This window comes from Marmota flaviventris, chromosome 9 (genome assembly GCF_047511675.1).
Source record: "Marmota flaviventris isolate mMarFla1 chromosome 9, mMarFla1.hap1, whole genome shotgun sequence".
NCBI lineage: Eukaryota > Metazoa > Chordata > Mammalia > Rodentia > Sciuridae > Marmota > Marmota flaviventris.
The window spans coordinates 673,269-699,307 of record NC_092506.1 but is presented as its reverse complement, the minus strand read 5'-3'; the positions used below and the strand labels follow the sequence as shown (position 1 = coordinate 699,307).

The window sequence follows — 26,039 nt, the reverse complement described above, 5'->3', positions numbered from 1 at the left end:
CCCTCTGGACACAGCAGGTAGGTATCTCCACTCTGCTGGACATAAGAGCACTGAGGACAGGATTATCCTGTCACTAACAGTAAGCTGACCCAGCTGTTCAACAAACATTTATTGAGCACCTATTATGTGGCAGGAATCGTTACAGGCATTTGGGATACAGCAGTGGATAAAACCAGTAATACCCTACTCTCGTAGGGACGTTCTAACTGGGATGCAGCACACTTTGTGAATGCGATGTTAAAGAGCAGTGGCAAGAGTTAAGCCAGGCTTTGGCTGATTGGGCCTTACAGCTCTCAGGGCAGCACAAAGGGCTCCTGGTCCCGCCCTGCAGCCCCTGTACCTCTTGGCACCTTCAGCAGGGCCCCTACCACCTGCCTCTGACCACCCATTGTGTAGAGGGTGGGCCTGGGTTCTTCCCAGACTTACCCAGGCATCAAAGAGGGGGTCCTCTTACCAGAACCTAGGTCTCATCCTACCTGCCAGGCCTGGGCCCCAGGCCCCACACAGGTAGACTAACCACATCTTCCCTATGCGGGGGAGGGACCCTGCCCCACGCCTCAGGAAAAAGGCACTTGAAGCCACCCCCAGGGTGGGGTCAGCAGAGGTGATGGTGGTGGCATGCAGGGCACAGACATGAAGATGGGCTCTGTCCTGGCCTTCAGTAGTCAGCTCAGTAGTTAGGTGGGATGCAGCAGGAGGCAAGTGGCCAGGCCAAACCCTGGTGGTCAGTAGTGCTCCAACTTGAGGCTCCTGTATAAGCAGCACGTGAAGACCATGCCAAAGACCTGCAGGTGGTCAGGCAGGCATGAGACAGCACCTCAGGCTAGCAGCCCTCCCCCAGCTCCCCATAGTCGCCCTTATGCCCAAACCTGCACACAAGCGATGCCGATGCCCACGGCCCCGATGACCCTCAGGTGCTCTTGGATGAAGGTTTCCAGCTTGGTGATGCAGCCACCCTGTCAGAATGGGGGTGCTCAAGGTGAGCCCTGCTAGCTCCCCCTAGGTGTAGCCCAACAACCCCACCACCCTGCACCAGGCCAGCCCCTTGCTCACAGTAACCCACCTCCACCTTGTAGATGTTGGAGGCGTGATCCCGCTGCCCACAGCCAGGTACCACTGTCTTGCAGCAGCTGTCGGGGACCACACGGCCACCAGCCTCACCCGAGCGGATCCACTCGCTGTCACGCCAGTCCTGGGAGTTGTTGCTGCCGCAGCAGTGAAACTACAGCAAGAAAAGCTGAGCCTGGGGGCCTGCCAGGGACAGCCCCAGGGGCACAGGCACATCCCCTGCAGGCAACACCCACCTCCTGCTGCAGCTTATCCACAGCACTGGTCACACCCTCATGGCCTGGCTGGTGGTACTGCTTGGTCATGGTGTCCTTCAGGTTCTCCTTGAGTTCTGTGTTCAGCTGAGGGAGGGGGTGTCAGTTAAGACCTCAAAGATACAGAGCTGAGAGAGCCCAGGACAGGGCAAAGGCCCCAGGGTGCAAGGGAAGCACTAGGGTCTCACAGCAGCTGGTTGGAGGAACTGGGTCACCAGGGGATCATGGGTAGAAGGGAATCTCCGGATACCTGGACACCTTGGGCACTGCAGGCAGGTCACCTGCCCCTGTGGCCACCCTTCCCTAAAAACCTAAACCCTGCCTCCAGGACCTAATGGCAAGTTGGTCAGTGCTGGAGTAGCAGGGGTAGAGATGACACATGTCTCCCAAGGCCTATCCAAGCCCCTCTCACCTGCTGGTAGTAGATGTAGGCCAGGACACCAGCAATGATCTCCAGCAGAAAGATGAGGAGGAGCAGGATGAAGTACTGGGGGGCAGGGACCCAGTGAGGGACTCAGCACCAGGCACCACAGAGCAGAGCACCTACCAGCTCCAAGCAGTAGGTGTGGGGGCCAGGCACCAGGCTCCCCAGCATTCCTGGTGGAGCTGGTGTCTCAGTCTAGCTGGGGGTGGGGGCTGTGGCCCCCTGCCAGCACAGCAGGGCCAGCCCACAGTGACACTAAACCATCAGGGCCCCAGAGACGGTCCCAGGAGACTATAGAGAGGAGCCCCTGGCCAGGACCCTGTGCCCACCACCCCACCAGAATGCAGCCATGCCCCGCTGACCAGGCGCAGCAAGTTCCGCCGCTCCTTGAAGGTGGCACAGCAGCCCAGGACACCGGTCACCATGACGACAACACCAGCCACCACCAGGATGTAGGCAGTAGCTAGGTAGGTGCTTGAGGCCAGTAGGCTGATGTAGTCACTCTTGAGGGCCAGCGTCCAGATGCCCACTGCCATGACAGCCAGTCCAGCCAGCTGTAGGCATGTGCACCAGTCACCACACCTAGCCCAAGTCTGAGAGCCCCAGTTGAGCCCCTAGTCCAGGGCTCAGGTGCCTTCAAGGCCCAGGGAGTGCTGGGTGGGCAGCACGGCACCCAACTCACCCAGAAGCAGCAGTTGTAGGTGAACAGCAGGTACTTGAGGCAGACAGTGCCACATGTCGCCTTCTTCTCGTTGAATTCACCCATCTTGGGGCTGGGGAGGCGTGAAGGGGTCAGAGGGCCTGAAGCATCAGGCCCTGACTAGGAGGGTGGCCACACGCCAGTGGGGATGAGGGAGAAGGCACTGAGATGCACAGGCCCAGCTGAGGCGGATCCAGCCACCTGTCCTGGGAGGCCTGGGGAGGAGCCTCCCTGGCAACCAGGGCATGAATCACTTCCCGGATCACAGCTCAGGAGACTTGACCCCCAAGCAGCCAGGCAGACCCCATGGGCGGCAGAGAAACCCAACCCATCACTCACTGACTCACCCCTGCTGGCAGCCAGGGGAGGAGGCCCCAGCTGACCCCTCCCCCAGCATTCCCGGGCTCCACGTCACTGGCAGGAACCTAACACTTAGAGATAAGTCCCCAGAGGCAGTAAAAGATCCAGGAGCTCAGCCCTGACAGAGGTGCTCTGCACAGCCTCTGCTCCCACCAGGATAGGGAGAATGAAGGAACAGAGAAGTGGCCATGTTCCTGCCTAGAGGCCCCAGGCACACCTGCCCTGCTCACACCAGTATCTGCACAGGGAGAGCCTGGGGTTTAGACAGCAGCTGGGCACCACTGCCAGATTTCCAGACACTACCTGCAGTCTCTGCCCCGCCCAGCACTCACCAGGTTGTCTGGGAATGACTCCTCTATAGGACAGGTGTACAGAAGTTCCCCAGGACGCTGAGCTAGAGAGGAGCAGAGAACAAGTCCCAGGTCACAGGTTTGCCCTCACTGCAGGATCCTGCCCAAACTCTTCCTGGTGGCTCAGACAGTGGGTCAGATCTACTCAAGAGGCAGAGGGAGGAGCCATCAGGCCCAGTATTTTGGTCTGGGAAGGGGCGGGGTGGGATGTGAGGGCAGAGGACATTTCTGGGCAGTCTGGTCCCGAGAGGAACTTCAGGTCTCCAGGTGCCCCACCCTGGGCCTTAGCTCCACACCGGTCACTGCCCCTCCCCCATCAGGCAGCAGCAGCTGCGGACGGAGAGAGCCACTGATCTCCACCCCGGGGTTCGGCGGGGGTGTCAACAGACTCCCACCTCTGAGCTGTGGGACGGTGACACAAAGCACCACTGAGCTGGGGCCCGAACACATGCTCTGTCCCTGGAGAGTGGTATAAACAACCCCAGCAGCCGTGCAAGCCCTGGGCCAGGCTCTGGGGACCCCGGCTTCCTGGGGCGGCTGATTCCGGGCAGACGCCGCCCGCACCGGCAGAGGGCAGCGGCCCCTCTTCCCAGGAGTGCCTGCTGGACCTCCTGAGAAAGGGCCGGGCCAGCCGGAAACAGTTCCTGCGGCCTGCCAGGGCTGCTCCACACCCGGCCTTGGACTTCCACCGGCCCTCGTCGTCCCGCCACACTCGGGGAGCCGGGACTCGGCCCCCGCCGACCAGGGAGGAACCCTCGCGTCGCGGCGAAGAGGTCGCTGCCGTCAACGCCCCCAGCCCAGGCGCCACCACTGGCCCCGCCCACTTGCGCCGGGCGGTGGGCGAGCCGGGCGCCGGAGACGGCGGTCCAGGGACCATGAGTAGGGCGTTCGGGCTGCACGTTTTGTGTCCTTGCACACAGGGACTGCCGGGCCTGTCCTGGAACCCCGGAGGCCCTCCCTCGCCCAGCGCCCGTCCCGCCCGGCGCTCGCCAGCGACCTCCCTCCGGCAGGGGCCTGTGAACCGGCTGCGTAGGTGTCCGGCGGACGCGGCCCCCCCGGGCGCCAGCGGCGGCCTCCGGCCCAGAAGCACGAAGGACCTGGGGCGCCCTGGGCCCCGCTCGGACGGGCCGGCTCCGCCGCACACTCACCGACCACGCGACAGAGTCCGGGCCCGGGCGGTGGCTGCGGGGGCGGCGGCTCCCGGTGCGGAGAATGCGCGGCCGCCGGCCGGCCAGGCCCCGCCCCGCCTGCGGCCACGCCCCCAGCCGGCCGACGCCGGGCAGGTCCGGACGCATTTCGGCGGGCGGGAGGCGGCGGTGCTGACCGGGCATCGGGGCGGGCCCGGTGAGCTGCGGCTCCGGGACACTCAGAGCCTTGACAAGCCCGACCCCGAGAGAGGAGCTGGGCGGGAGGTGGGGGCGGCCCGCCAGACTCCCCCCTGGAGGAGGACCGAGTCCCCAGGCCCTGGAGTCCCCAGGCCCAGCCCCCATTTCTCTCTCAGGAACCACTCGGTTTTACAGATGCTGGCCCAGCCTGGAGGTTCTAGCGGAGTGGGCCCATGACCTGGCAGACCAGCTGGGCTGGTGGGAAGCCACTCAGCTCCCTGGTGAAAAGGGGGTTGCTCAGGGCTGGGGATGTGGCTCAAGCGGTAGTGCGCTCGCCTGGCATGCGTGCAGCCCGGGTTCCATCCTCAGCACCACATACAAACAAAGATGTTGTGTCCACCGAAAACTAAGAAATATTAAAAATCCCTCTCTCTCTCTCTCTTTTGAAAAGAAAAGAAACGAAAAGGGGCTTGAAGCCCCTTGAAGCCAAGGACACATTCAAGCACTCGGGGACCCACAGCCCCAAAAGAGCAGGGTCGTGTGTCTCGGGTGTACCTCTCACATGTCGTGGTGTGCCAAGGACGCCTCATTGTGAAGCACACATATGCTGCATCTCCCAGACACAGAAAACCAAGAAGAACACACACAGTGGAAGTTATAGCAGTTTTTGTTTGTTTTGTTTGTTTTTTCCTTGATGGATAGACAAGGGAACAGGATAAGTATTGGCAAGGGCACACCTGGCAGGGGCACATGAGTCCCTTGAGACCTTTACCACCCACAGGTTAGTTCCTGCATGTCTTTGTGGGCTAGAGCCCACACCCTGAATGGTAGCCCTCCTCCCAGGACAAGTAGCCTTCGAGGGGCAGCTCCTCCAGGTAATGCCCAGGGGAGTCACTTGGAGCTGGTTATCGGGCACTGGGAAGGTGGCCAGACCCACGTCTGGGGGGCCTAGCCCAGCTGCAGCTGCAGCAGCAGGTGGGCCCAGGCCAGCGGGCTGTGGCCAGGGCCTTCTTGTGGCTGCTTCTGAGCAGCCTGGCCTCACAGGTGTCTCTCTCATCTCGTAGGTCTCGAAGCCGTGTGTTCAGCTCCCTAGAGAAGGGGAAGTGGGAGAGCTGAGAACCCGAAGCATCTAAGGTCTTAAGGAGGGAGCAACCCAAGGTGGCAAGGTGGGTTCCGGCTCCCCTCACACCAGAAGAGAGGTGCCTGGTGGGACGTAGGGATGCTGGAGGGAGGGAGAGAGACATGAGGAGGGACTCCTCCCAGTGGGATGAGGTGGAGGCCAAGAATGTTTGGGAGCTTGGATACCCCTCTGAAGCTCTATTGAGCCCTTCTCCTACCACTGGCCTAGGCCCGACTGCACCTGAGCAGCTCTAGTTGCCGTAGGAGGCTGAGTTTCTCTTTCTGCATGTTCCTGGAGACGGCAACCACGTCCCTGTGGGTAGGAAATGGTGAGCCCTGCAGGCAGGGCCCTCCCAGAAGTCCCTCCCTCCACCCCTACTCCCCAGACCCTGGGGGCAGCACGAGATCTTGGCATGGGGATATAAGTGGCCCAACCGGAGCCTAGCCAGCCAAGGCCCCAACCAACCAGCCCTGTACCGTTGTGTTTGCTCCTGGCGGCCCCGAGCATCACCCTGCAGTCTGTGCAGCTGCTCCTGCACCCCCTCCAGCTGTGCATGCAGTGCCTCACAAGCCTGCCGCAGCTGGGTGTTCTGGGCCTGCGCCTCCAGCTGCTCTGCAGCCCGGGCCTGTAGCTGCCGTTCCAGCTGGGGAAATGGTGTGGGCTGCTGAAGGCCTCCAGATGCCTCACTCGCCCCTCACCCCCAACACCTCTAGGGTTGGCAGCGCTGAGACACAAGAGCACCCTTGAGGAAACTGGGGCTGCCGGGGAGACTGTGGGATGGGGCTGATTGGGGTCCAGCTGCTTACCTCCAGCTGCCGCAAGCCAGCCCTCTCCAGCTGCTGCTCGCGGCTCTGCAGCTGCAGCTCCAGATGCCCCCTTCGCTCCTCCAGGGGAAGGTTCTGGAACACACCGGGGCATCTGAGCCTTCTCTGGCCTCGCAGAGGAGGCAGCGGAGGGGTGGGGTGGGACCAGGGTGAGCCAGGGAAGGCTGAAGGCTGATGGGGCCGCTGGGAGAGGAGGAACAGGGCACCCGCAGCTGGGGAACCCTCGGGGAGGGACCGGTTTGAGGGAGGCGGGGCCAGGGAGGCTAGCAGGCGGAGAGGACGCCACACCTGGCTCTGCCTCCGGCGCTGCGGCTGCTCCCGGAGTTGCTGCTCCAGCTCCTCGTAGAGGCCACGCACCTCCCTCTCATGCTCGCTTTCCCGCCTTGGGAGCCGAGGATGAGACAGCCTTGAGAACGTGCCGGCCCGGCCTCCACCCCTGTACTGGGGCCCCAGAACCGCGTCGGCCCCACTCTCACCGCCGCAGTGCCTGCTCCAGGCCCTCGCGCTCCCTGGCTGCCTCTGCTAGGCAGGCTGACGCTCGCATCAGAACTTCCTCGAAAGAACCCAGCAGCTCTGGTCTCTCGCGCTGCAGCTGGGCCCACAGGGCCCTCACAGCCGGCTGCCTGAATCAGGCAAGTGCAGACTGAGACCCAGGCTGGTGCGCGAGGGCAGGGGTGGCTCCCCTCTGCCTACCAGGACATCCCTGCAGACCCCCGCAACCCAGGAGTTTGACCCATGCAACGCATGCCATTCAGGTGCGAGTGCGCTCATCCTGCCCGGGTTCTGTGGCTGGGTACCATGAAGTGCCACTGTATATGGACAGCCCAGCATGCCACATGCCCAGTGCCTCCCCTCCCCGGAGCTGAGACTGCTTTGTCCTGGAATGCAAATTCTGCGGGAAATCACGCCTGGCGGGCTGACAGATGGCTGGGCCTGATCAGGCCCAGGGACTCTGCGTGGGAACAGAAAGGTGGTCACCGTGGACAGAGCATGCAGCGGGAGAGAGTAGAAGCAGGAACCGGGAGCAAAGCTAGCATCCACTCACTTGCCCAAGACCCGGGCCACTCCCAGCCGCTCCAATGCAGTGCAAAATTGCTCCTGCTCCTCCTCCTCCTCCAGAGAACACCTGGTGCCCTGCACATCTGACCAGCCCGATTCAAAGGTTTCCTCAGTAGTCCGGGAGGGTTGCATGCCCTGAGCCAACTCCACCCCCACAAACTTCCCTGCAGACATGGGAGGGAGAGATTAAGGGACTGTGGGTTACCACCCTGGCCCTCCCCTGCTCACCCCCACCCCCAGCCATATCCTGCCCTCTCTCAGGGCCCAGTTTCCTGTTTTTCTTCCTTATTCTAGTCCTGTTGGCCTGGGAATGGGAGGTGACAGCCAGGCTCCCAGCCCCACCTGGGTTTGGCAGGAGACAGAAAGGGGTTGTGAGCAGAAAGATCAGTGTCATATACTACTATCTGGGGGGTGGAGGTCCCAGGCACTTGAGTGTAGATACAGTGAGTGCCCTGGATCTACAGGGAGTGCCCTGGATCTACAGGGAGTGTGGATACAGCCCAGAGTCCCACAGGAGCCAGACCAGGACCTCTGGTGCTGGGGGAGGCTAAGGCCCAGCTCACCCAAGCCTAAGCTAAACTCCCGGGCAGTGAGGAAGCCAGTGTGGGCCTGGTCCAGACTTTCAAACACAGCCTCCAGCTGCTCAGGTGTGAGGAGTAGGTCACTCTGCAGGCCCTGGCAGAGAAAGGGCAGGGTGAGTGACCAAGGTCAGCCCTGGGCCCAGAGGCTTCTTGTGACTGGTGCTCACCTGCAGGTCCTGCCGGGTGATGAAGCCTTTGGCTTCCTTGTCACATAACAAGAAGAGCTCCTGGGCCTGCTGCAGCATGGCAGCCTGCTGTCCAGTGGAGGCCCCCTCCTCCTCCTCCTCCTCCTCCTCCTGGGATCCCCCAGCCCCTGGCTTGCCAGTAGCCATGAAAACAGGAACCTTGCCTCTGTTGGGTGCTGAGAAACCAAGAGAGAGAAGACATGGGGGGACATGGAGTGGGCCACACGTGCCCTGAGGGCTCTGCCAGAGAGGGGGCCTAGGGCACCAAGGGAGGGCTGGTGTTTGTAAGGGATGCTGCAAGCCTGGGGTGCCCCTGGGTGGAGTGATGCAGACCTGGGGACGAAGCAGGCTGCACAGAACCAGGTATTCCTTGGAACACAAGGAAAGGTATGCCCAGAGGGAACTAGTTCAAGAGGAAAGAGGGTCGGTTCCAGGGGCTAGCTGTAGGAGACCTTATGAGGAGGCCAATGAACTCCTGACAGCCAGAGGAGAAAGAGGTCCAGTGAAGGAGGAGCCCACTTCATGCTGGAGTTGGAGGACTGGGCCAATCCTAGCTAAATCCTTGGCCCCAGACCTGGCCTGTGATGCCCTGGCCTCCTGACAGCTGGCAGGCCAGGTAACTCCTCCCTCCCTGCCCACTGGTCCCTCCCATGGATGACCAGTCCCCATGGGGCACAATGGTAAGCTCCCAGCCTTGGGCACCCGTGCCTCCACATCCCGAGTCAGCAACACCGATTCTGGCTAATCACCCCTCCTACAGCACTAGTACCCTTCCTTCCCCTGCCCTCCAAGTCTGGGAACCTCTTGGGGCCTCCCTTCCACCTCCCAGAGAGCTCCACCCTTAACCAGAGCCACCTGTCGTTTTCACAGCCTCCAACCCGGATTTCTCAAAGCTACAGCCCGGCCGGAGACACCTGTCCCGACCTGGGACTCTAGCTGGGGTTAGTGTCTCCTCAGCCCAAGCCTGTCACCTTCGCCCCCCCCCTGGCCAGTGTCCCTGAGAAGAGGGGCGATCTCCAAAGACGGCAGGTCGGAGGAAGCTCCAGGCGAGGGGAGGGGACAGGCAGGATCCGGGTCATGTCCCCCAGGCAGCGCCAACGCCTCACCCGGCTCTTGGGCTGCACCGACCCAAGGTCCATCCCAGCCGGAAGCGGCGCTGTGGCCGGGCCAGGCCGGGCCAGAGGGAGGCAGGGGGTAGGGCCAGCGGGTGGGGCCGGAGAGCCATCCGCACAGCCCGCACCCCTGGGGGCCGGCCGATTCGGCCCTGTCCCTGGGCCGCGCGCCGGGAGGGCCACGGACGTCCCCCGACTGGGAACGCTGGTCGGCGCCCGCCACGGCGGTCGTGAATTGAGACCCAGGACCGAGCCGCGAGGGCGCGGCGGTGGGAGCCGGGTCGCGGGACCCGGGAGCGCCTACCTGGGAGCTGCGCCGCCGCACCTGCCGCGCGCGGGCCGCTCCTCCCGGAAACGCGCGGCGCGCCCCGCCCCTGCTGGGACCCCGACCGCGCCGGGGGCGCTGGCCTCGCAGCCTCGTACGACCCGAGACCCCAGGTGGGCCGGCCCGGGCGGAGCTGTCGCCGGCTGCTGTCGCTGTGTTCCCGCCTCTCCTGCTGCCCTGGCGGCCAGAGATCCCTGGCAGCCTGAGCGGCTGTCCAGGCAGAACCCCGGGGCACAGCTGGGGACCCTTCGGGAGCAGGGTCCAGGCTGCCGGAGTGCAGACACCAACCTTTCAACCCCGAGGATCCAGACTTAAGACGCCAAAAAGTGTGCAGGAAAAAGCCGGCAGGAAGTGGACCAAATTCTTTCAGAGGCTATCTCTAATGCAGTCCCAATTTAGGTTTTTCGAATTTTAAAACAATTACCATGTAATACTAGAAAATGACATTTAACAGAGCACTAAGCGCCCTGTGAGGAGAGTGAATGTGGAGCAGAGAGGGCACATCAGCGGCCCCCCACCCCCAGCACTCCTTTGGGGCACAGCCCTGACCAGGGTTCCCCTGGGGAAGAGCTGAACACAGCGCTCCTGCCTGGAAGAAATCCTGTGCACTTCCTAAGGGTCCTCCTAGCCCCAGCCCGGACTCTGCACCCACCTGGAGGGCTGGCCTGATTGTCACACAATGCTGGGGGCCCTGTGGCCTCTGCTTCTCAAGTGGAACAACAGGCTGGGCCTCTAGGACACTACCTGGAGACCAAGAGGGGGGTGGCCCCTGGCACACAGACCAGGGACCTGCCTGGCCGGCTCACCCAGTCCTGCTGCCCCAGGTCCCACCACCGTTATTGTTGGCTGGGGGCTGCCACCACAACTGACCCACGCCTACTGGGAGGGGCAGGTAGGCACTGAGCCTGGTAGAACTAGGCTCACAGTCAGCTAAGTCAGGTCTCCACTCCAACACCCTCTCTTCAGGGGCTTCTGTGCCCTAAACTGCTCCCTCTGGATAAGGATCACTTCAGGAAACTGCCTTCAAGAACAAAGCCACCTTCAGCTAGGACCTTACCGTGCCTCAGTATTCCAGGTCCCTCCTAGATACGGCAGGAGACAGAGGGACGGAGACAAGAGGGACCGTGCATCTGGCCAGCAAAGCTCGTGATGCCTGGGGGCCAGATGCCCAAGGTGGAGCAGGGGCCAACATTCCCAGGTCCCCAGCCCTCAGCTCCAGGAGCTTTACCTCCTGCAACAGCCCTGTTGTCACTCCGGAGCTGAAGGGCAGGTGACTCCTTTTGTAAACACCCCCCCCCCCCCCCAGTGCATGGATGGAATCCAGGCTGTGGTGCATGCCAGGCCAGTGCTCTGCTATTAAGCTGTCCAACTCTATAACATTTTAATTCAGCAAGGATCTTGGACCCAAATATGTCCTTTGGCCCTTGGAAAGCCATGCCAGGAGGTCTCAGGGCAAAGTGGGGGGCATATATACGGGTCCTCAACAAAGCGTAAGAGAAGGCCCCAGCCCAGCTGGCAGGCCCCAAATGTCAGGTCCAACAGCGTGAGCCTGGAAGGCCAGACACCCTGTGTAGAGACACTGGTCAACTAGGAGGAAGCAGGCTCTGTCCACCATGGCCCCAAGCAAAAGTGGGTAAGGGAGGGGCTGGGGATGTGGCTCAAGCGATAACTGCACTCTCCTGGCATGCGCGGGGTGCTGGGTTCGATCCTCAGCACCACATAAAAATAAAATAAAGATGATATGTCCACCGAAAACTGAAAAATAAATTAAAAAAAAAAGTGGGCAAGGGAGTTACACAGAATGAAGAAAGAAGATTACATAGAAGTGAAGAAGGTAGATGCTGAGCTCTGGCATTTATTACTTCTGCTTTGGCAAAAATAAATAATTCTTCACACATATTCATGAGCGAAACAGGGGAAATGGGTGGGAGGAGCTGATGTGGGGTTCTCAGGGAAGTCCTGCACTGAGAAGGGGCAGGCAAGGGTAGGGGATTAAGGCACAGGTGGAGGGGCCTCTGCAGCCCAAGAGAAGGGGCACTCCACACCCCTCCAAACTCAGTGCAGTGAGTGAGTAGTTGATGGAGGGGGATTCACAGCAAAGCCCCCCCTTTGTGGCCGTGAGGGGTTCTGTCTCCTTGCTCCATAGTAGACAACTAAGAGGCAAGGGATGGGGTCTCAGCCAGTCCCGGAAACCTGAGCCCCATGGGCTGGGGAAGGCTGAGCACTCAGCAAGGAGGCAGGCCCGGTGGGTGCTGTGGGGGCATGGGGTCTGTGGGGGTGGGGCCGGCAGGGGTGCGCATGCGCAAGGCATCCGGCGGGAAGGCCACATTGGTGCAGAAGAGACCCAGCAGCAGCTGACGCTGGCACTCCTCCCACTTGGCCAGGGCATCCCCAAGTGAGAGGTTGTTGCGCACCCAGCTGGGCAGTGCCTCGCTGTAGGTGGCACAGGACAGTGGCACAGAGGGTAGTGACTGGGCACGGCGCAGCTCCATCTGCTCCGAGAGCCTGTAATGAAGGCATCAAAGGTAGACAGGGCTTAGTGGGGGTCCCTCAACCCAAAGGCTCTGGGCCTGAGGACAGGGGTGGCTCACCTGGAGGGCAGGTGGCTGCCCAGCTTCCTCTTGGCACGCATCACCAGGTATTGGCAGATGCTGCCCGTCTGCTCCTTCATCCATCGGATGTCCTCTGGAACATCAGGCAGCCACTCCAGCAAGCTGGAGGGTCGGGGAAGGCACACCTTCAGCATCTGTGTCCAGGCCCTCCCAGCTTCCCCAGCCTAAGCATCCCTCCTGGGCGACCCCAGTTCCCCTCTCCCAGCCCTGGTTCCCTGCCCGCACCGAATGGTGAAGGACACAGCACTCTCCAGTGGCAGCGTGTAGGGCACCATCATAGCTGTGGCCAGACGCACTGGCAGCATGTTGGACAGAGTGGTCATCAGGTCCCTGGGCTCCACGCAGGCTTCCAGCAGGGCTGTGCAGGGGATGAGGGCAGCCAGTCAGGGAAGCAGAGCAGCCCAGGGTGCTGTGCCAGGCTTCCACACTGCTGGCCCCTCCTCCTCCCTTCTCTCCCAGTGAGTACCCTCATTGAGCCGGGCAGGCAGGTGGTCTAGGATGTGATCTTCCCTGGGCGGCTGCAAGTGGTCCTCTGCTCCAGTCTTCTCGGTGACCGCAGTAGCCTCCTCTGTGTCTTCCTCCTTTGGGTCACAGGGGCGGGTGGGAGGCAGTGCCAGCAAGGGGTTGGGCCTGTTCAGGAGGCCTGGGATGGAGGTGGGGGTGCGACAGAAAAGTGATCAGCACAGTCATGGTCACTGCTGGCCTGCAGTGGGCAGCAGAGCTGGCTCCACCCATCCTACAGCTACCCACGCACCGTTCCTCCGCAGGAAGCGCAGACCATCCCTGTAGCCCTGTTTGCACATCTCTCGAAGTACCTGCAGCAGGGGTATAGGTGAACTGGAGCAGATGGAGCCAAGGGTGCCCTGTGCTGTCCTCCACAGAGTCTCTAGGTCCCTACAACAGCACCTCCATTCCAACCTCCCGGCACCACCAACTATCTCAGATCCAGCCCAGGGTGCAGGCTGGACAGGCTGTCTCCCCTGGAGAAAGCACGGGCCACAGCCCTGCAGAGCAGCCCACCGTCGGTTCTGGAGGGAAGAGGGCCTTGGAGAGGCGGTAGAGGTTGCGCAGGTTGAACTGGATGCTGGTGTTGGTGACCCGGAGCTCATGGAGGTTGGTGGAGCTGTCCTGTGGGCAGATGTCACTCTCTCCCGAGAAGGGGGACACTGTGATGGTGTTCTTCAGCTCATAGAGTGGCAGGTTGTCTGAAATGCCGCCATCCACATAACGCTTCACAGGGACACAGACGCATGGTCACAAAGTGAGGGACTTTCCAGGTGTGCTGGCTGCCCCACCCAGTGGCAATTTCTTTTGGCCTTTCACACTGGGCACTGTCCATGGGCTGGCTTGGGCACTGAGTAGATGGCCAGACAGTGAGGGGGCAGCCACAGGAAGCATGTGTCCCCAGGGCTGGTCAGCTTCTTAAGTAACAAGGGAAATGAGGCAACAGGTAGAGGCAGAGAGATGATGGAGCAGATGGGGCTCTACAGTCCTCCCTCCTCCACCCCTTCGTCCCAAAGCCCAGACAGCACGAGGCTCTCCTCAGCCCCCAAGGGCGCCCATGACAGGGCCAGGTGGGCATACTCACCACCCCTTGGAGGGAGGGTGGAATGAGGCCACAGTACACGGGGATGAACGTGCTGCAGACATTGGCCTGCAGGGCAGAACAGGAGGGGGTGAGCAGTGGCCTTGGGCCACACTGTTCCCCACGTGGCCCCAGCAGGACCCACCTGGATGAGCTCCTCCTTGGAGTCAAAGTGGGTTATAATGACGTTCTCTCCATCTGAGACACGGGTCAGAGAGATGCCCAGGCGCCCACTGGCACGCTCATGGCTATCAGCGGGCAGAGTCTTCAGCAGACAGCCACGGATGGTCTTCACCAAGTTGAAGGAGGGGTGCAGGGGACCCAGGAACCTCTTCCGGGCCTCCTTGGACACCTCAATGATGTTGGCACCTGCCTCGCCTGGGGCAGCAGGGCCAAGGTCAGAGCCAGCAACACCCCTATGGCTCCATGCTCAGGGTTCCCCAGCACACACATTCAAAACATCACCATTGACCCTAGAGGACCCCCAGTGCCCATGACATGGCCTGGCTCACAGCTGAGATTTTTTTTGTGTGTGTAGCTGTAGATGGACAGCATGCCTTTATTTTATTTGCTTATTTTTTTGTATGCAATGCTAAGACTCGAACCCAGTGCTTCACATGTGCTAGGCAGGAGCTCTGCTACTGAGCCCCAGCCCCAAACACAGTTGAGACCTTTTTAAATTTTTATTTTTTAGTTTTAGGTGGACACAATATCTTCATTTTTTTTTTTTTTTAATGTGGTGCTGAGGATCAAACCCAGTGCCCCATGCATGCTAGGTGCACCCTCCACCACTGAGCCACAGCCCCGGCCTCACAGTTAAGACTTTTAAAAATATATATTTATTTTTCCCAATACTGGGAATTAGACAAGCTGTGCACATGTTAAACAGGTGCTCTACCATTGAGCTACATCCCTAGCCCTTTTAGCTTTTTATTTTGGTATAGGGTCTCACTGAATTGCCAAGGCTGGCCTTGAACTTGCAATCCTCTTGCCTCAGCTTCCCACATTCCCAGACACTGTATTTGGCCACAGTTGAGACTTTTGCTATCTGTCTCTGGGTAGAGGCAGGCAGGCCAACACCTCAGAGATAGTGGACAGCAGGAGGTGGCCAGTTGGGGCTGGGACATGCCCTCTGCCCAGCATTTCCCAACTGCCTGTCCCCATGAGTCATTGGACTGGCGTGGTGTGGCATGGCAGGCAACCAGGAGAGGGCAGAAGGCAGAGGTAACTCTGACTGGCCTTAGCCTTCACCTACTTGGCCAGATTGAAAAGGGAACCAGACCCACAGCTCAGCCCAGCCAGGGTCACAGGCCTCAGGGCACTGAGCTGAAGGCAGTGGGCCTATCTGGGAGGACAAGATGTGTTCCACTGCAGCCACAAGCAAGCATGCCAACACTTCCCTTGTGAGCTCACCCAAGAAAATGCCAAAGAAGCCAGGGGGAAAAGCCAAGGACTAGGCTCTCCTCCAGGATGTCTTTCTGAGCAGGAGTGGGACTTGTGTGCTGGGTGCTCTCAACAGGTACCTGCCAAACTGGGGGGGGGGGGGGGGGGAGGCTCTAGTGCCCAACACCATTTGTGAGGCTTATTGGCAGAGGAGGCTCTGCTGCAAGAGTGTCAAGTAGGGTACAGGCCTGAGACCAGCAAGCAGTCTGATCCAAGGCAGAGCACAATTCCATGGACATGAATCCCAGGTCTTTCTTCTACCTTCCTTCTCAGGGCAAAGGTCACAGGCAGGGGACAGCGGAGACCCTAGATCAGCTCCTCTTGGGCATGGCGTCCTTGTCACCTTGGCTGCCCTAGTGGTCTGGGGGCTGGGCAGCAGTTCCCAGGATTGCTGGGAACGCTGTGTGCTGTAAACACCACTCTCACGTGGCAGCCCGGAAGTGAGAGAGGCCCAGCCCAGCTCACACAGACGCCTGCGCTTCTGACCAAGGGCTCCTGAGTCAGGAAGCACACCCACCTGTGAGATGGGCAAAACGACTGGCCACAGCTGAGAAGCTGGGCTGGCAGGGCTCTGCGGACCAGGAGAGGGCAGAGTCGCTGACCAGGTCCAGCCCTGATCAGGACTGGCCTCTTCCTCCAGGGGCTCTCAGAAAAGACCAGGTCACAGTGCCTAGAAGCCCCTCGGAAGCCACCTTCACACTAGGCACTCCCTTGTCCAAGGCAGCCTGAAACTGCAAAGACCCAGGACACGGTGACCGCTGGCACCAAGTAACCAGGGAGATTCAGGCCCTCCTCCGACTCTCACGTCCCGCCCACGACTTTTCTTTCCAATAGACAGCAGTGCTGCACCTGCCCGCCCACAACCTTCACTCCCAGGAGGCGGGCCCGAGGCGCACAGCAGCAATGCCCTGGTGCAGGCCAGGCCCCACCCCAGTCCCTGGGCACCCTCCGAGCAAAACAAACCAGGTTCTGCCCCCAGACCCGCTCCCCGCACCGGACCCTTTGCCGTGGCCCCCGGCCCAGGCAGAAATCCCGCTCCACCGCACCCACTGCACTCGCCGCCTGGCCAGCTTCCCTCTGCGGGAGGGGGTGGGCGCAGTGCGCGCACGAAGGGCATCCCGCCCGGCCCCTCCTCCTTCCCGCCCGGCCCCTCCTCCTTCCCGCCGGACCCCGCGCGTTCCCCACCAGCTCCCTACCCTGGCCCCGCGCGGCCCCGCTCACCCAGGCAGGCCCCGGTGACCAGCGCCGTGGCCGTGAGCGCCCCGGCTGAAGCGCCGTAGATGTGCGTGGCGTTGGCCACCAGGAAGGGCGCGTGCTCACGGAGGCAGGAGGCCACGCCGATGTGGTAGACGCCGAGGAAGCCGCAGCCCGCGAACGAGATGTTCCACTTGGCCTCCCTGGGGAACATCGCGGCTCCAGGATCCGCGGGCGGCCGCCGCGCTGTCGCTTGAGCTCCGGGTCTCCGCCGGCGAAGGCGGAGACACTGCGCAGAGCCGCGGCGGAGGCGGCGTTTTAGTGCGGCCGGGGGCGGGGCCGGAGCTCACGGCCCAACCCGAGCGCGCGGGGAACGGCCGTGCCCCGAGGCTCCGCCCACCCGCCCCCGCCCGGCTGCTGGGCTCCCCCGGCCCGGCCGCGACACCTGCGCGGCGAAGCCATCTGCGGGGCCCCCAGGAGCTACCGCGGCCTCACCGGCCTCCCGCCCGCTGCCCCGCACCTCGGGCGGCGGCCGGGCACACGGCAGCCTAGTCGCGTGGGGCGGTCCAGCCCAGGCCCAGCGCAGGGCTCGCGAGCCTCGTACGGATCTGGGTACCCGCGAGAGGAGCTCCGGTTTCTGCCGCCTCCTCCTCTGGGGTCCACGACCCTCCCGGACACAGAGGAGCTGGGCAGGGACGCACGACAGCAGCCACCGGGACCGAAAAAACCTCGGCCTCGCAGGCCGCCGGCCCCAGGACCCGCTGACCCATAAACATCCGATGCCGGACGCGAGCCCACAGACACAGCCGCATTCCACGCACCTCAGCCTCGTCCCCTTCCCGCCGCCCCTCTACCCTGGCCACTCACCGGGCTGGGTACCTGGGTCTGAGCCGGAGTCCTCCCGCGGCGGGGTCCGCGCGGGTCTAACTAGAGGCAGCCCCGCCTTCGCTAATTACCCTAGGGGGCGGAGCACCCAGGTGACGTCACCCCACCGCCCCCGCTCCCATTTCTTCCTCGGACTGTGGGGCCCGCCAGGCTGGCTGGCTTCCAGCATCAGCCTTCACCTCGCCTCACCCCAAGACTAGGGGCTGGTCTGGGTTGGGATGGCGGCAGTGTGCGGGTCTTCCGGGGAACACTCACTCCCCAGGGGAGCTCGGCTCTGGACACAGCTGGAGCCAGAGCCGCGGAGGGTTGGGGCTTGGGGCCCTCTGGGGTCGTGCTCTCCCGTCCTCAGCCCCTGTGCTTGCTGCCGTCCCGTACTCAGGAGTTAGCGCAGGAACCGGTAGAGCGGTGGGGTCAAACCAGCTCGGCCTCATGCGCGGCTTAAAATGAGACAATTGAGGCCATGCTCGGGCCTTCCCTACGAAGGGGCCGATGATCTCTGTAAATAAGCAGTTACCCAAGTCCTGGCACCGGGAGGTCATGGCAAACAGCACATGAAAAGGCCCAAGGTGGGGATTGAGGAGAACAGGGGCTCTTTGACCAGTGACTGTATTTGACTTAAAAACGTCGCCCAAATGTTTTGAATATCGGAATATCTGTACAGAGCAGCAAACCCACTGAGCAGGGAAAGGGAGCTGGGTGGGGGTGGTGAGAAGGTAGCCTGGTGGTCATGACCTGGCAGGAGACACCCTCACCCAGCGCCTGGACTCCCTTGGATGATCCTGCTAGGGGCAGCAGGATCCAAGGATGCGATACGAAGAGCTTCCCAGGTTCTTCAGGCAACTGCAGGGGAAGCAGCACCAAAGCCCTTTCCCACAGCCTGATCCAAGGCCTGTCCTTAGGGTTGGTGCTGCCCAGTTCAGGAAGACCTCTACCCCTGTTTCTACAGAGGATCAGGCTGTTTTGGGTACATTTCCCTGCAGGCCTCTGGGAGGCTGTAAGCCAGGAACAGGCAGGCCCTTCCTGGAATTCTGGCAAGGGTTGTGGCCCACCCCCTCAGCATGAACTCCCAGGGCCCGCCTGATGACAGCCCCCGGGGGCATTGTTTGGCTCCCCTGGTGCCCTCTGGGCACAGAGCCCTTCCCTTTAAGGTTCAGGCAGGAACTGAACTGCACCCTGATCCATGGGCCTTCAAGACAGGGTTTAAGTTGCCCAGGCTGGCCTCCTGCGAATCACTGCTGCCATAGTGCCCAGCAAAAAGCAAATACAGGAACAGGGTTTGCGGCTCAGTGGTAGAGCACTTGTCTAGCATGTGTGAGACACTGGGTTGGAGTCTCAGCACTGCGTATAAATAAAGGTCCACTGGCAACTGTGAATTTAACTCAGGGGTCCTTTACAAACACTGAACCACATCCCCATCCCTTTTTACCATGACAGGGTCTTGCTAAGTTGCTTAGGGCCTCCCTAAATTGCTATGGTTGGCCTCAAACCTGCAACTCTTGTGCCTCAGCCTCCAGAGGCCTTGGGATTACAGGGATGCACCACACCCAGCAAGAGATGTTTTAAAAAAACAATTTAGAACTGGAGGTATAGTTCAGTGGTGGAGTGGTTACCTAACATGCACAAAGAGCTGAGTTTGATCCCTAGCAAATTGAGGCTGGGTGCAGTAGTATTACCTGTGATACCAGCAACTCAGTAGGCTGAAGTTACATAGCAGTTTGTCATCAGCTTGAACAAATTGTAGAAGGTTCTGGGTTCAATCCTTAACACCACACACAAAAAGCTCTCCCCATCCCAGGAACTCCTGTGGGCCTTGCCCCCCCCACCCCCATATGCACCCCCTGTACAGGGGTTTTCCCTCCAGGACAGGGGTTCCAGCTCTTCTAAAGGCTGCTCTCATCTCACATTTTTTCTTCTCAAAACACAACGGGTGCCAAGGCGCATGCCTATAATCCCAGCAGCTGGGAAGGCTGAGGCAGGAGGATTGCAAGTTTAAAGCCAGCCTCAGAAACTGGCAAGGTGCTAGGCAACTGAGACTCTGTCTCTAAATAGACAAAATTGGGCTGGGAATGTGGCTCAGTGCTTGAGTGCCACCCTCACCCCATCCTTCAATCCCTGATTAAAATGTACTTTCACAATGCAGTATCCCCAGCTCCAAGTCTAAGATGTATCGGTACATGATGCACTACTGTGCCTGGAGAGGGAGGGCAGCATATCTCCTGAGGCCTGTCACGGGTGGGCAAAAGCTCAAGGCCCAGGGGCTAGGACTGTAATGAGCCAGGGTTCCTACCACATAGCAGGGAAAACAGACCCCAGGGATTTCAGCAGCTGCCCAAGTTGTACAGGAGAGCAGTGGCCTGTGAAACCCAGGGGCCATTTGACCTGTCACCGAGCACCTTACAGCAGAGCACCAGACACCACCCCAACACTGCATCTCAATTTGCTTCTCTGGTATTCACATTTCTGAAGAAATTTTCCTGGGTGTTACCTGAAAGTAGCAAGACTGTCCCTCACTGGGCCTGACAGTCCTCTGACCCAAGGTGGATTGACTCCTCCAGCCCTCACTCCCTAGACACTGCCAAGCCCCACCTGCCCCATGCTCTTGACACTGTGCTCACAGGCCACTCAAGATACATAAAAAGGCTTTATTTGCAGAGGAACAGGAATTTAATCAAATAGCCCAAATCCCATGTCATCATCAGACTCCTCAGACTCTTCTTTCTTCTCATCCTTCTTCTCCTCTGCTGTGGAAAAGGAGACCATGGTGAGCATGCCTGCATGACCAGATTGCCAGAGAGACCCCATCAAGTCCGAGCCTTAGCCCCCTTCCCACTCTCCAGGCCTCCCTTACCTGCAGCAGGGGCAGATCCAGCAGCAGGAGCTGCAGAGCCAGGGGCAGCAGAAACAGCCACAGCTCCTCCAGCAGGCACACTGGCAAGTTTGCCAATGCCTATAAAAAGCAGAGAGATGAGATCAGAGCAGGTTCCCAGGCAGGAAGGTGATTCTGCAGGGGTGAAGTGACCTGAGGAAGCTCATTTCACCCACATACTCTAGCGTGCCCAACACATCAGGGTTCCATCACAGTGCCAGTGCCACAGGCTTCCCTTTTCTCCAGGACTTGATGTTGCAGCCCTGCCCAAGAACTCAGTGACACTCATGGTCAGGGACTCTGCTTTCACTACCGTGACCCACAAAGGGAGGTTTTCTACCCAAGAACTTGATCTTATAATTAGGCCTTGGACATAAGCTGGACAAACATGTTTACAACTGTTCAGGGAGTCTACTATCCAAGTGTCCAGATCTCGGCCCCAGCAGTAAACTTATAAACCAGACTGCTGAGCTGGCTTTGCTTGTCACATAAACAGGGACAGAACTGCTGAAACCACACAACTTCCAAATAAGCTACATCAGCTCCAGTCTAATGCCACCAGAAAACCATCTGCTCAGCGAAGGGGAACAGAACCCTGTGGCCCTCAGTTCCTGCTCCCAACCCCTTAGAGAAGCAGGAACTGTGTGCAAGAGCTCCACAGCTTTGGAGGAATCCTGGAGAAAAGGGTTCAAAGGTGGGAAGCCAGGCAGGCCCCTGGGCAAGGGCTGACAGGCTCAGTGTGAGTAGAGGGCAACCCCTACCACCCACTCATCAGTGTCCAGAAGCATCCCCGGCATGAGTCCATGAAGGCCTTGCTCACCCACTCAGGTCAGGCTTCTACAGTGTTCTAGTCCACAAGCGAAACCTGGCAGGCCATAGGTTGACCAGCAGGAATTAGGATGGACATGAAAATGAAAGTCCCTTCATATAAACTCACCCTGGGCTATGACATCTTCAATGTTTTTCCCATGCAGCTCATTGATGACCTAAACAAGACAACCACAGCCAGCAGTCAGTTATCATAGTCAAGTTGCTGCATCCTGGCCCAAGAGCAGGGATGGCAGGCACAAGAAAACCTGCAGCTTCTAGACCCACAGTGACCAGCATGGTAGCCATTGGAACTGAAATACTGTGAACTGAGACCAAGTGCCAGAATTCTAAAGCTTTCACTGGAAAAATAACACAGATTGCCTCCTTGCTTAAACTAAGTACTTACATTACATTTTAAATAAGCAGGGTGGGGCTGGGATGTAGCTCAGTGGCAAAGCGTTTGCCTTGCATTCACAAAGCCCTTGGTTCGACCCCCCAGTTCCAAAAGACAAGTGGTACAGACCTGTAATTCCAGCAACTCAGGAGATCCTATCTCAAAAAAAAAAAAAAAAAAAAAACCCAAAACAAACAAAAAAGGAGCTGGAAGTGTAGCTCAAAAGGAGGGTTCAACACCCAGCATAGAAAAAAAAATTTTGTTTTAAATTGTTTTTTAGACTGGGGAAATAGCCCCACGATGGAGCGCCTGCCTAATGGGCAAGAAGCCCTGGGTTAGATCCACTGCGCCTACGGGGGTGGGGGCTAGGGCTGAGTGGCAGAGTGCTTGCCTAACATGCGTGAGGCACCGGGTTCCATCCTCAGCACCACATAAACTACCAAAACAAAAGGCTTTCCGTCCATCTAAAATTACAAAAAGAAAACAAAAGTTAATTTTTTTTTAGTTGTAGATAGACACAAAACCTTTATTTATTTATGAGAAACGAACCCAGAGCCTCACGCGTGCAAGGCAAGCACTCTACCATTGAGCCACAACCTCAGCAAAAAAACCTTTTAACCCCATATAACCATCCGAACTGGCACAGGCCGCCCTCCGTTTCTCCAGCGGGTCATCTCGCTTGAGCCAGGTGGGGCATTTGGGCGGCGAAGGCCGTACCTTGTTGAGCCGGTCGTCGTCCGCCTCGATGCCCACGCTGTCCAGGATCTTCTTGATGTCCTTGGCGCTGGGGGAGGCGTTGCCCCCGAGGGCGGCCAGCAGGTAAGAGGCAACGTAGCGCATGCTGCTGAGGGCAGACAGGGCGCGGCGGTGGCGTTACCCCGGCGGCCTCCGGCCTCCGGGCCCCACCGCGCCGCCCGAGGAGGCCGTGCGCGGCCTGGTCCCGAGGCTCCCGCCCGACGGGGCCGCGCGGCCCGCGCCCTCCGCCCGCCCCGCAGCCCCGGCCCCGGCCCCCGACCGCGGTCCGGGTCCAGCGGGCCCACTCACTCGGCGGCGGCGGACTGGCCTCACGCGTGCGACCTCGGCGGCGGCAGGGAGCGAAAGGAAGGCGCCGGCGCAAGGGGCGGGAGTAAACTGATACCCAGAAGCCTCCGGGCCGCGGGGCGCTTCTGATGACGTAACGAGCGCTCGGCCAATGATGACAGGCCGGAGACAGCCTCATCCGCGCTTGGGCAGTCGCCGCGGCAGGGTCAAGAGCGCTTCCGGGGCCGGCTCCTCCTGGGGCATGAGCGCGTCTCCCTGGAACCCGAGCGGCGGCGTGCGGGGCGGCGTGTCCGTCGGCGCCCAGCGCTCCCGGCACGCCCCGCGGCGCCTGCGGCCCCCGTCGTGCAGCGCGGCCGCCTCGCTTGGCGGCTCCCTTAGCCGGCGAACTACAGTCCCGTGGTGCACCGCGGCGGAAGTGCCGTGCGCCACGGGCCAGGCCCGGCACGTGGGCCCGGCCCGGCTGCGGGCGCAGGCGGCTCCGTGCCTTGGCGGAGGCCCGGGGCGTAAGAGGTAGGCTGGCCGCCTCGCGCCTAGTGACCCGCGCCCTATCTGGAGGCAGCCCCTGCCCCGCCGTGCCCTGTGAGTCAGACGGCCCGCTGGGAGAGCGCGAGCCCACGAGGCGGGGACAGTCCTGAGGCCCCGTCACCCACGTCCTCTGGGAGCGTGGTCCCAGAGAATGACCGGTCCCCTTGTGGGCCGAGAACTGACTACAGTGTCCACGTGGTCGTCAGCACATGCTACTCACTCGCCCCTTTGGAATTCTGCTACACTGGGGTCTTGAGCGGGAACAGGCTGGGTCTGTGTGAGGACAGAAGAGGCCATCCCGGCGAGAGGGTCATAAGGAGTCTGGACAGCCTGGGAAAGCTTTCCTGAGGCTGAGAGATGAGAAAGGCTGACCCAGCTCCCTGGGGCGGGGACCCCGCAGAGGGATCAGAAGCCAAGGCTGGAAGGTGGCAGGGGATGGTGAGTGACAGCGCCAGCCTTGGGAGTGCTCCCCTATACCACCGGTTATCGGTGACGAGCTCTGTTTCTCCACATGTTGAAGTTTGAATATTAGAGAAGCACACTGAGGCAAGCATATAGGGTAGGGTCTATTTAAAAAGGGTTAACAGACTTCTCCCTGGAGGGAGAAGGGGGCCATAGCTGGTATCCCAAGAAGCGAGGTCTTCTGCCCTTTTTTTTGTGTCCTAGGCTTCCTCTGTTCTGCTCTCTTCCCCTTATCTGTCTCCTTCCTGTGTCCGTGACTAGGCCCAGGAATGCTGGTGGGATGGCCAAAAGGTGGGACACTGGTGGACTGAAGGGGGAAGGGCAGGAATGGATGGAGAGCACAGGACACTTAACAACCTTACAGCTCCTTATAGTAGGGAGGGGCAATTCCTGGGACTGGTTACCTTAGCAACAGGTTAGAGCAATGGCTCTGAAGGAATTAACATTTCAATCCCTCCTGGGACAGTCTCCTTCTGGCTGGACTCACTCAAAATTGGCCTCCTTGATCTGACCTAATTTGATTTACCTGTCTATATTGACTGCCTGCCTAATTATGGCTTCACAACTACAGCGCAAGCTCTCCTGTGTATAGTGCCTTACTGGCTGGTGTGTGAGCCCCACATTTAAGTCCCCCAGTACTTACCTACATTTCAGAGGAGGAAGGATGGATGCAGAAGGGTTTTCTTGCTCAAGGTCCCATAACTGAGCTAAAATAGGGAGACCATTTTGGCAATGAGGAGCCTTGGCAATTCCAAAGGGAAGCCATTTGTATGGGGAGGTGGTAGGATGTGATTTTTAAACCTAAGCAAACACTGAACCACTGAGTATTCCCAGCCCACCCCTTTAACATTTTATTTTTATTTCTACTACTGGGGACTAAACCCAGGGTACTTTACCACTGAGGCACATCCCCAGCCCTTTTTATTTTTTTGAGACAGGGTTTTGTTAAAGTTACCAAAGGTCTCACTAAATTACTCAGGCTGACTTCCAGCTTGGGATCCTCCTGTTTCAGCCTTCCAAGTCAGTGTGATTACAGCCATGGGCCGTGGGCCACCTCATCTAGCCATTTTAACCTTTTTTTCTTTGGTACCAGGGATTGAACTGAGGGGCACTCCATCACTAAGCCACATCCCTAGCCCTATTTTGTAGTTTATTTAGAGACAGGGTCTCACTGAGTTGCTTAGTGCCTCACTTTTTGCTGAGGCTGGCTTTGAACTCGCAATTCTCCTGTCTCAGCCTCCCAAGCCTCTGGGATTACAGGCCTGCACTGTTGCGCCCAGCTCCATTTTAACCATTTTTTAAGTGTGCAATTTAGTATCATTAAATGCATTCACATTGTTACATAACCATCACTATAATCCATCTCTGAACATTTTTCATCATCCCAAACTGAAGCTATACCTACTGCACTCTTCCGCCCCTCACACCCACCATTCTGCTGTTTCTATGATTTTTGACTAGGCATTTCATAAAAGGGGAAACATGCAGGATTTGTTCCTTTTGCTTTTTCTTTTATTCTACATTTTCCAAGGTTTATCTGTTCTATAGCATGTATCAGAAGTTGATTTCTTTTTTTTTTTTAATTTTTTATTGTGGGTTGTTCAAAACATTACAAATTTCTTGACATATCATATTCCACACTTTGATTCAAGTGGGTTATGAACTCCCACCTTCACCCCATACACAGATTGCAGAATCACATCAGTTACACATCCATTGATTTACAAATTGCCATACTAGTGTCTGTTGTGCTCCGCTGCCTTTCCCATCCTCCACCCTCCCCCCTCCCCACCTCTCCCCTCCCCTCCCCTCCTCTCTCTCTACCTCCTCCACTGTATAACCCTGAGGGTCTCCTTCCATTACCATGCAATTTCCCTTCTCTCTCCCTTTCCCTCCCACCTCTCATCCCTGTTAAATGTTAATCTTCTTCTCCTGCTCTTCGTCCCTACACTGTTCTTAGTTACTCTCCTTATATCAAAGAAGACATTTGGCATTTGTTTTTTAGGGATTGGCTAGCTTCACTTAGCATAATCTGCTCTAATGCCATCCATTTCCCTGTAAATTCTATGATTTTGTCATTTTTTAATGCAGAGTAATACTCCATTGTGTATAAATGCCACATTTTTTTTTTATCCATTCGTCTATTGAAGGGCAGAAGTTGATTTCTTAAGGCTGAACAATATTCCTGTGATTGAGTTTTAAAAACATCCCTCTGAGGACTGGGGTTGTGGCTCGGTGGTAGAGCGCTTGCCTAGCACGTGTGAGGCCCTGGGTTCAATCCTCAGCACCACATATAAAGAAAGAAAGAAAGAAAGATATTGTGTCAACTACAGCTAAAAAATATTTTAAAAATAAAAATTAGGGGCTGGGGATGTGGCTCAAGCGGTAGCGCGCTCGCCTGGCATGTGTGCGGCCTGGGTTCGATCCTTAGCATCACATACAAAGAAAGATGTTGTGTCTGCCGAAAACTGAAAAATAAATATTAAAATAAATAAATAAATTAAAATTAAATCATCCCTCTGACAGCTTTGGGAG

The 26,039-nt window shown here is 58.9% G+C and overlaps 4 protein-coding genes and 1 non-coding gene across 13 annotated transcripts; all 5 read right to left on the bottom strand.

The window, feature by feature from the left end:
• Positions 1 to 94: 94 nt before the first annotated feature.
• On the bottom strand, positions 95 to 4,413 carry Cd151 (CD151 molecule (Raph blood group)). 3 transcript variants are annotated; one of them, XM_027953614.2, is made up of 10 exons: positions 4,305 to 4,413; positions 3,139 to 3,200; positions 2,872 to 3,044; positions 2,429 to 2,519; positions 2,109 to 2,300; positions 1,735 to 1,809; positions 1,305 to 1,409; positions 1,064 to 1,222; positions 870 to 956; positions 95 to 785 (listed from the first exon to the last, which is right to left on the bottom strand). In XM_027953614.2, exons 4-10 carry the CDS (start codon positions 2,510 to 2,512, stop codon positions 726 to 728), a joined length of 762 nt encoding a protein of 253 aa, XP_027809415.2. In that variant the 5' UTR covers positions 2,513 to 2,519; positions 2,872 to 3,044; positions 3,139 to 3,200; positions 4,305 to 4,413; the 3' UTR covers positions 95 to 725. The 3 variants fall into 3 exon arrangements, with proteins under 3 accessions (XP_027809415.2, XP_027809413.2, XP_071472005.1); XM_027953612.2 differs by lacking the exon at positions 2,872 to 3,044; XM_071615904.1 differs by lacking the exons at positions 2,872 to 3,044; positions 4,305 to 4,413 and adding an exon at positions 4,154 to 4,268.
• Positions 4,414 to 5,130: 717 nt separating this feature from the next.
• Positions 5,131 to 11,420, bottom strand: Cracr2b (calcium release activated channel regulator 2B). 5 transcript variants are annotated; one of them, XM_071615900.1, is made up of 10 exons: positions 10,745 to 10,981; positions 8,233 to 8,426; positions 8,048 to 8,159; positions 7,471 to 7,648; positions 6,902 to 7,048; positions 6,714 to 6,807; positions 6,408 to 6,500; positions 6,078 to 6,244; positions 5,842 to 5,913; positions 5,131 to 5,570 (listed from the first exon to the last, which is right to left on the bottom strand). In XM_071615900.1, the coding sequence occupies exons 2-10, from the start codon at positions 8,395 to 8,397 to the stop codon at positions 5,387 to 5,389; spliced, it is 1,212 nt and encodes a 403-aa protein (XP_071472001.1). In that variant the 5' UTR covers positions 8,398 to 8,426; positions 10,745 to 10,981; the 3' UTR covers positions 5,131 to 5,386. The 5 variants fall into 5 exon arrangements, with proteins under 5 accessions (XP_071472001.1, XP_071472004.1, XP_071472002.1 ...); XM_071615903.1 differs by lacking the exon at positions 10,745 to 10,981 and adding an exon at positions 9,976 to 10,057; XM_071615901.1 differs by lacking the exon at positions 10,745 to 10,981 and adding an exon at positions 9,667 to 9,948.
• A 102-nt stretch (positions 11,421 to 11,522) lies between these two features.
• Pnpla2 (patatin like domain 2, triacylglycerol lipase) lies at positions 11,523 to 17,468 on the bottom strand. Its single transcript, XM_027953504.2, has 10 exons — positions 17,389 to 17,468; positions 16,549 to 16,810; positions 14,030 to 14,262; positions 13,888 to 13,953; positions 13,320 to 13,529; positions 13,054 to 13,114; positions 12,766 to 12,942; positions 12,525 to 12,657; positions 12,279 to 12,401; positions 11,523 to 12,192 (listed from the first exon to the last, which is right to left on the bottom strand). Exons 2-10 carry the CDS (start codon positions 16,733 to 16,735, stop codon positions 11,913 to 11,915), a joined length of 1,470 nt encoding a protein of 489 aa, XP_027809305.2. The 5' UTR covers positions 16,736 to 16,810; positions 17,389 to 17,468; the 3' UTR covers positions 11,523 to 11,912.
• A 2,560-nt stretch (positions 17,469 to 20,028) lies between these two features.
• Rplp2 (ribosomal protein lateral stalk subunit P2) lies at positions 20,029 to 22,629 on the bottom strand. Of its 3 annotated transcripts, none has more exons than XM_027953652.2 (5): positions 22,521 to 22,629; positions 22,194 to 22,320; positions 21,210 to 21,258; positions 20,255 to 20,353; positions 20,029 to 20,144 (listed from the first exon to the last, which is right to left on the bottom strand). In XM_027953652.2, the coding sequence occupies exons 2-5, from the start codon at positions 22,314 to 22,316 to the stop codon at positions 20,071 to 20,073; spliced, it is 345 nt and encodes a 114-aa protein (XP_027809453.1). In that variant the 5' UTR covers positions 22,317 to 22,320; positions 22,521 to 22,629; the 3' UTR covers positions 20,029 to 20,070. The 3 variants fall into 3 exon arrangements, with proteins under 3 accessions (XP_027809453.1, XP_027809451.1, XP_027809452.1); XM_027953650.2 differs by having other exon boundaries at positions 20,029 to 20,147; positions 22,521 to 22,628; XM_027953651.2 differs by having other exon boundaries at positions 20,029 to 20,147; positions 22,194 to 22,317; positions 22,521 to 22,628.
• Positions 21,045 to 21,179, bottom strand: LOC114106626 (small nucleolar RNA SNORA52). Its single transcript, XR_003585235.1, has one exon. It is a non-coding gene; the product is annotated as a small nucleolar RNA SNORA52 (small nucleolar RNA).
• Positions 22,630 to 26,039: the final 3,410 nt, after the last annotated feature.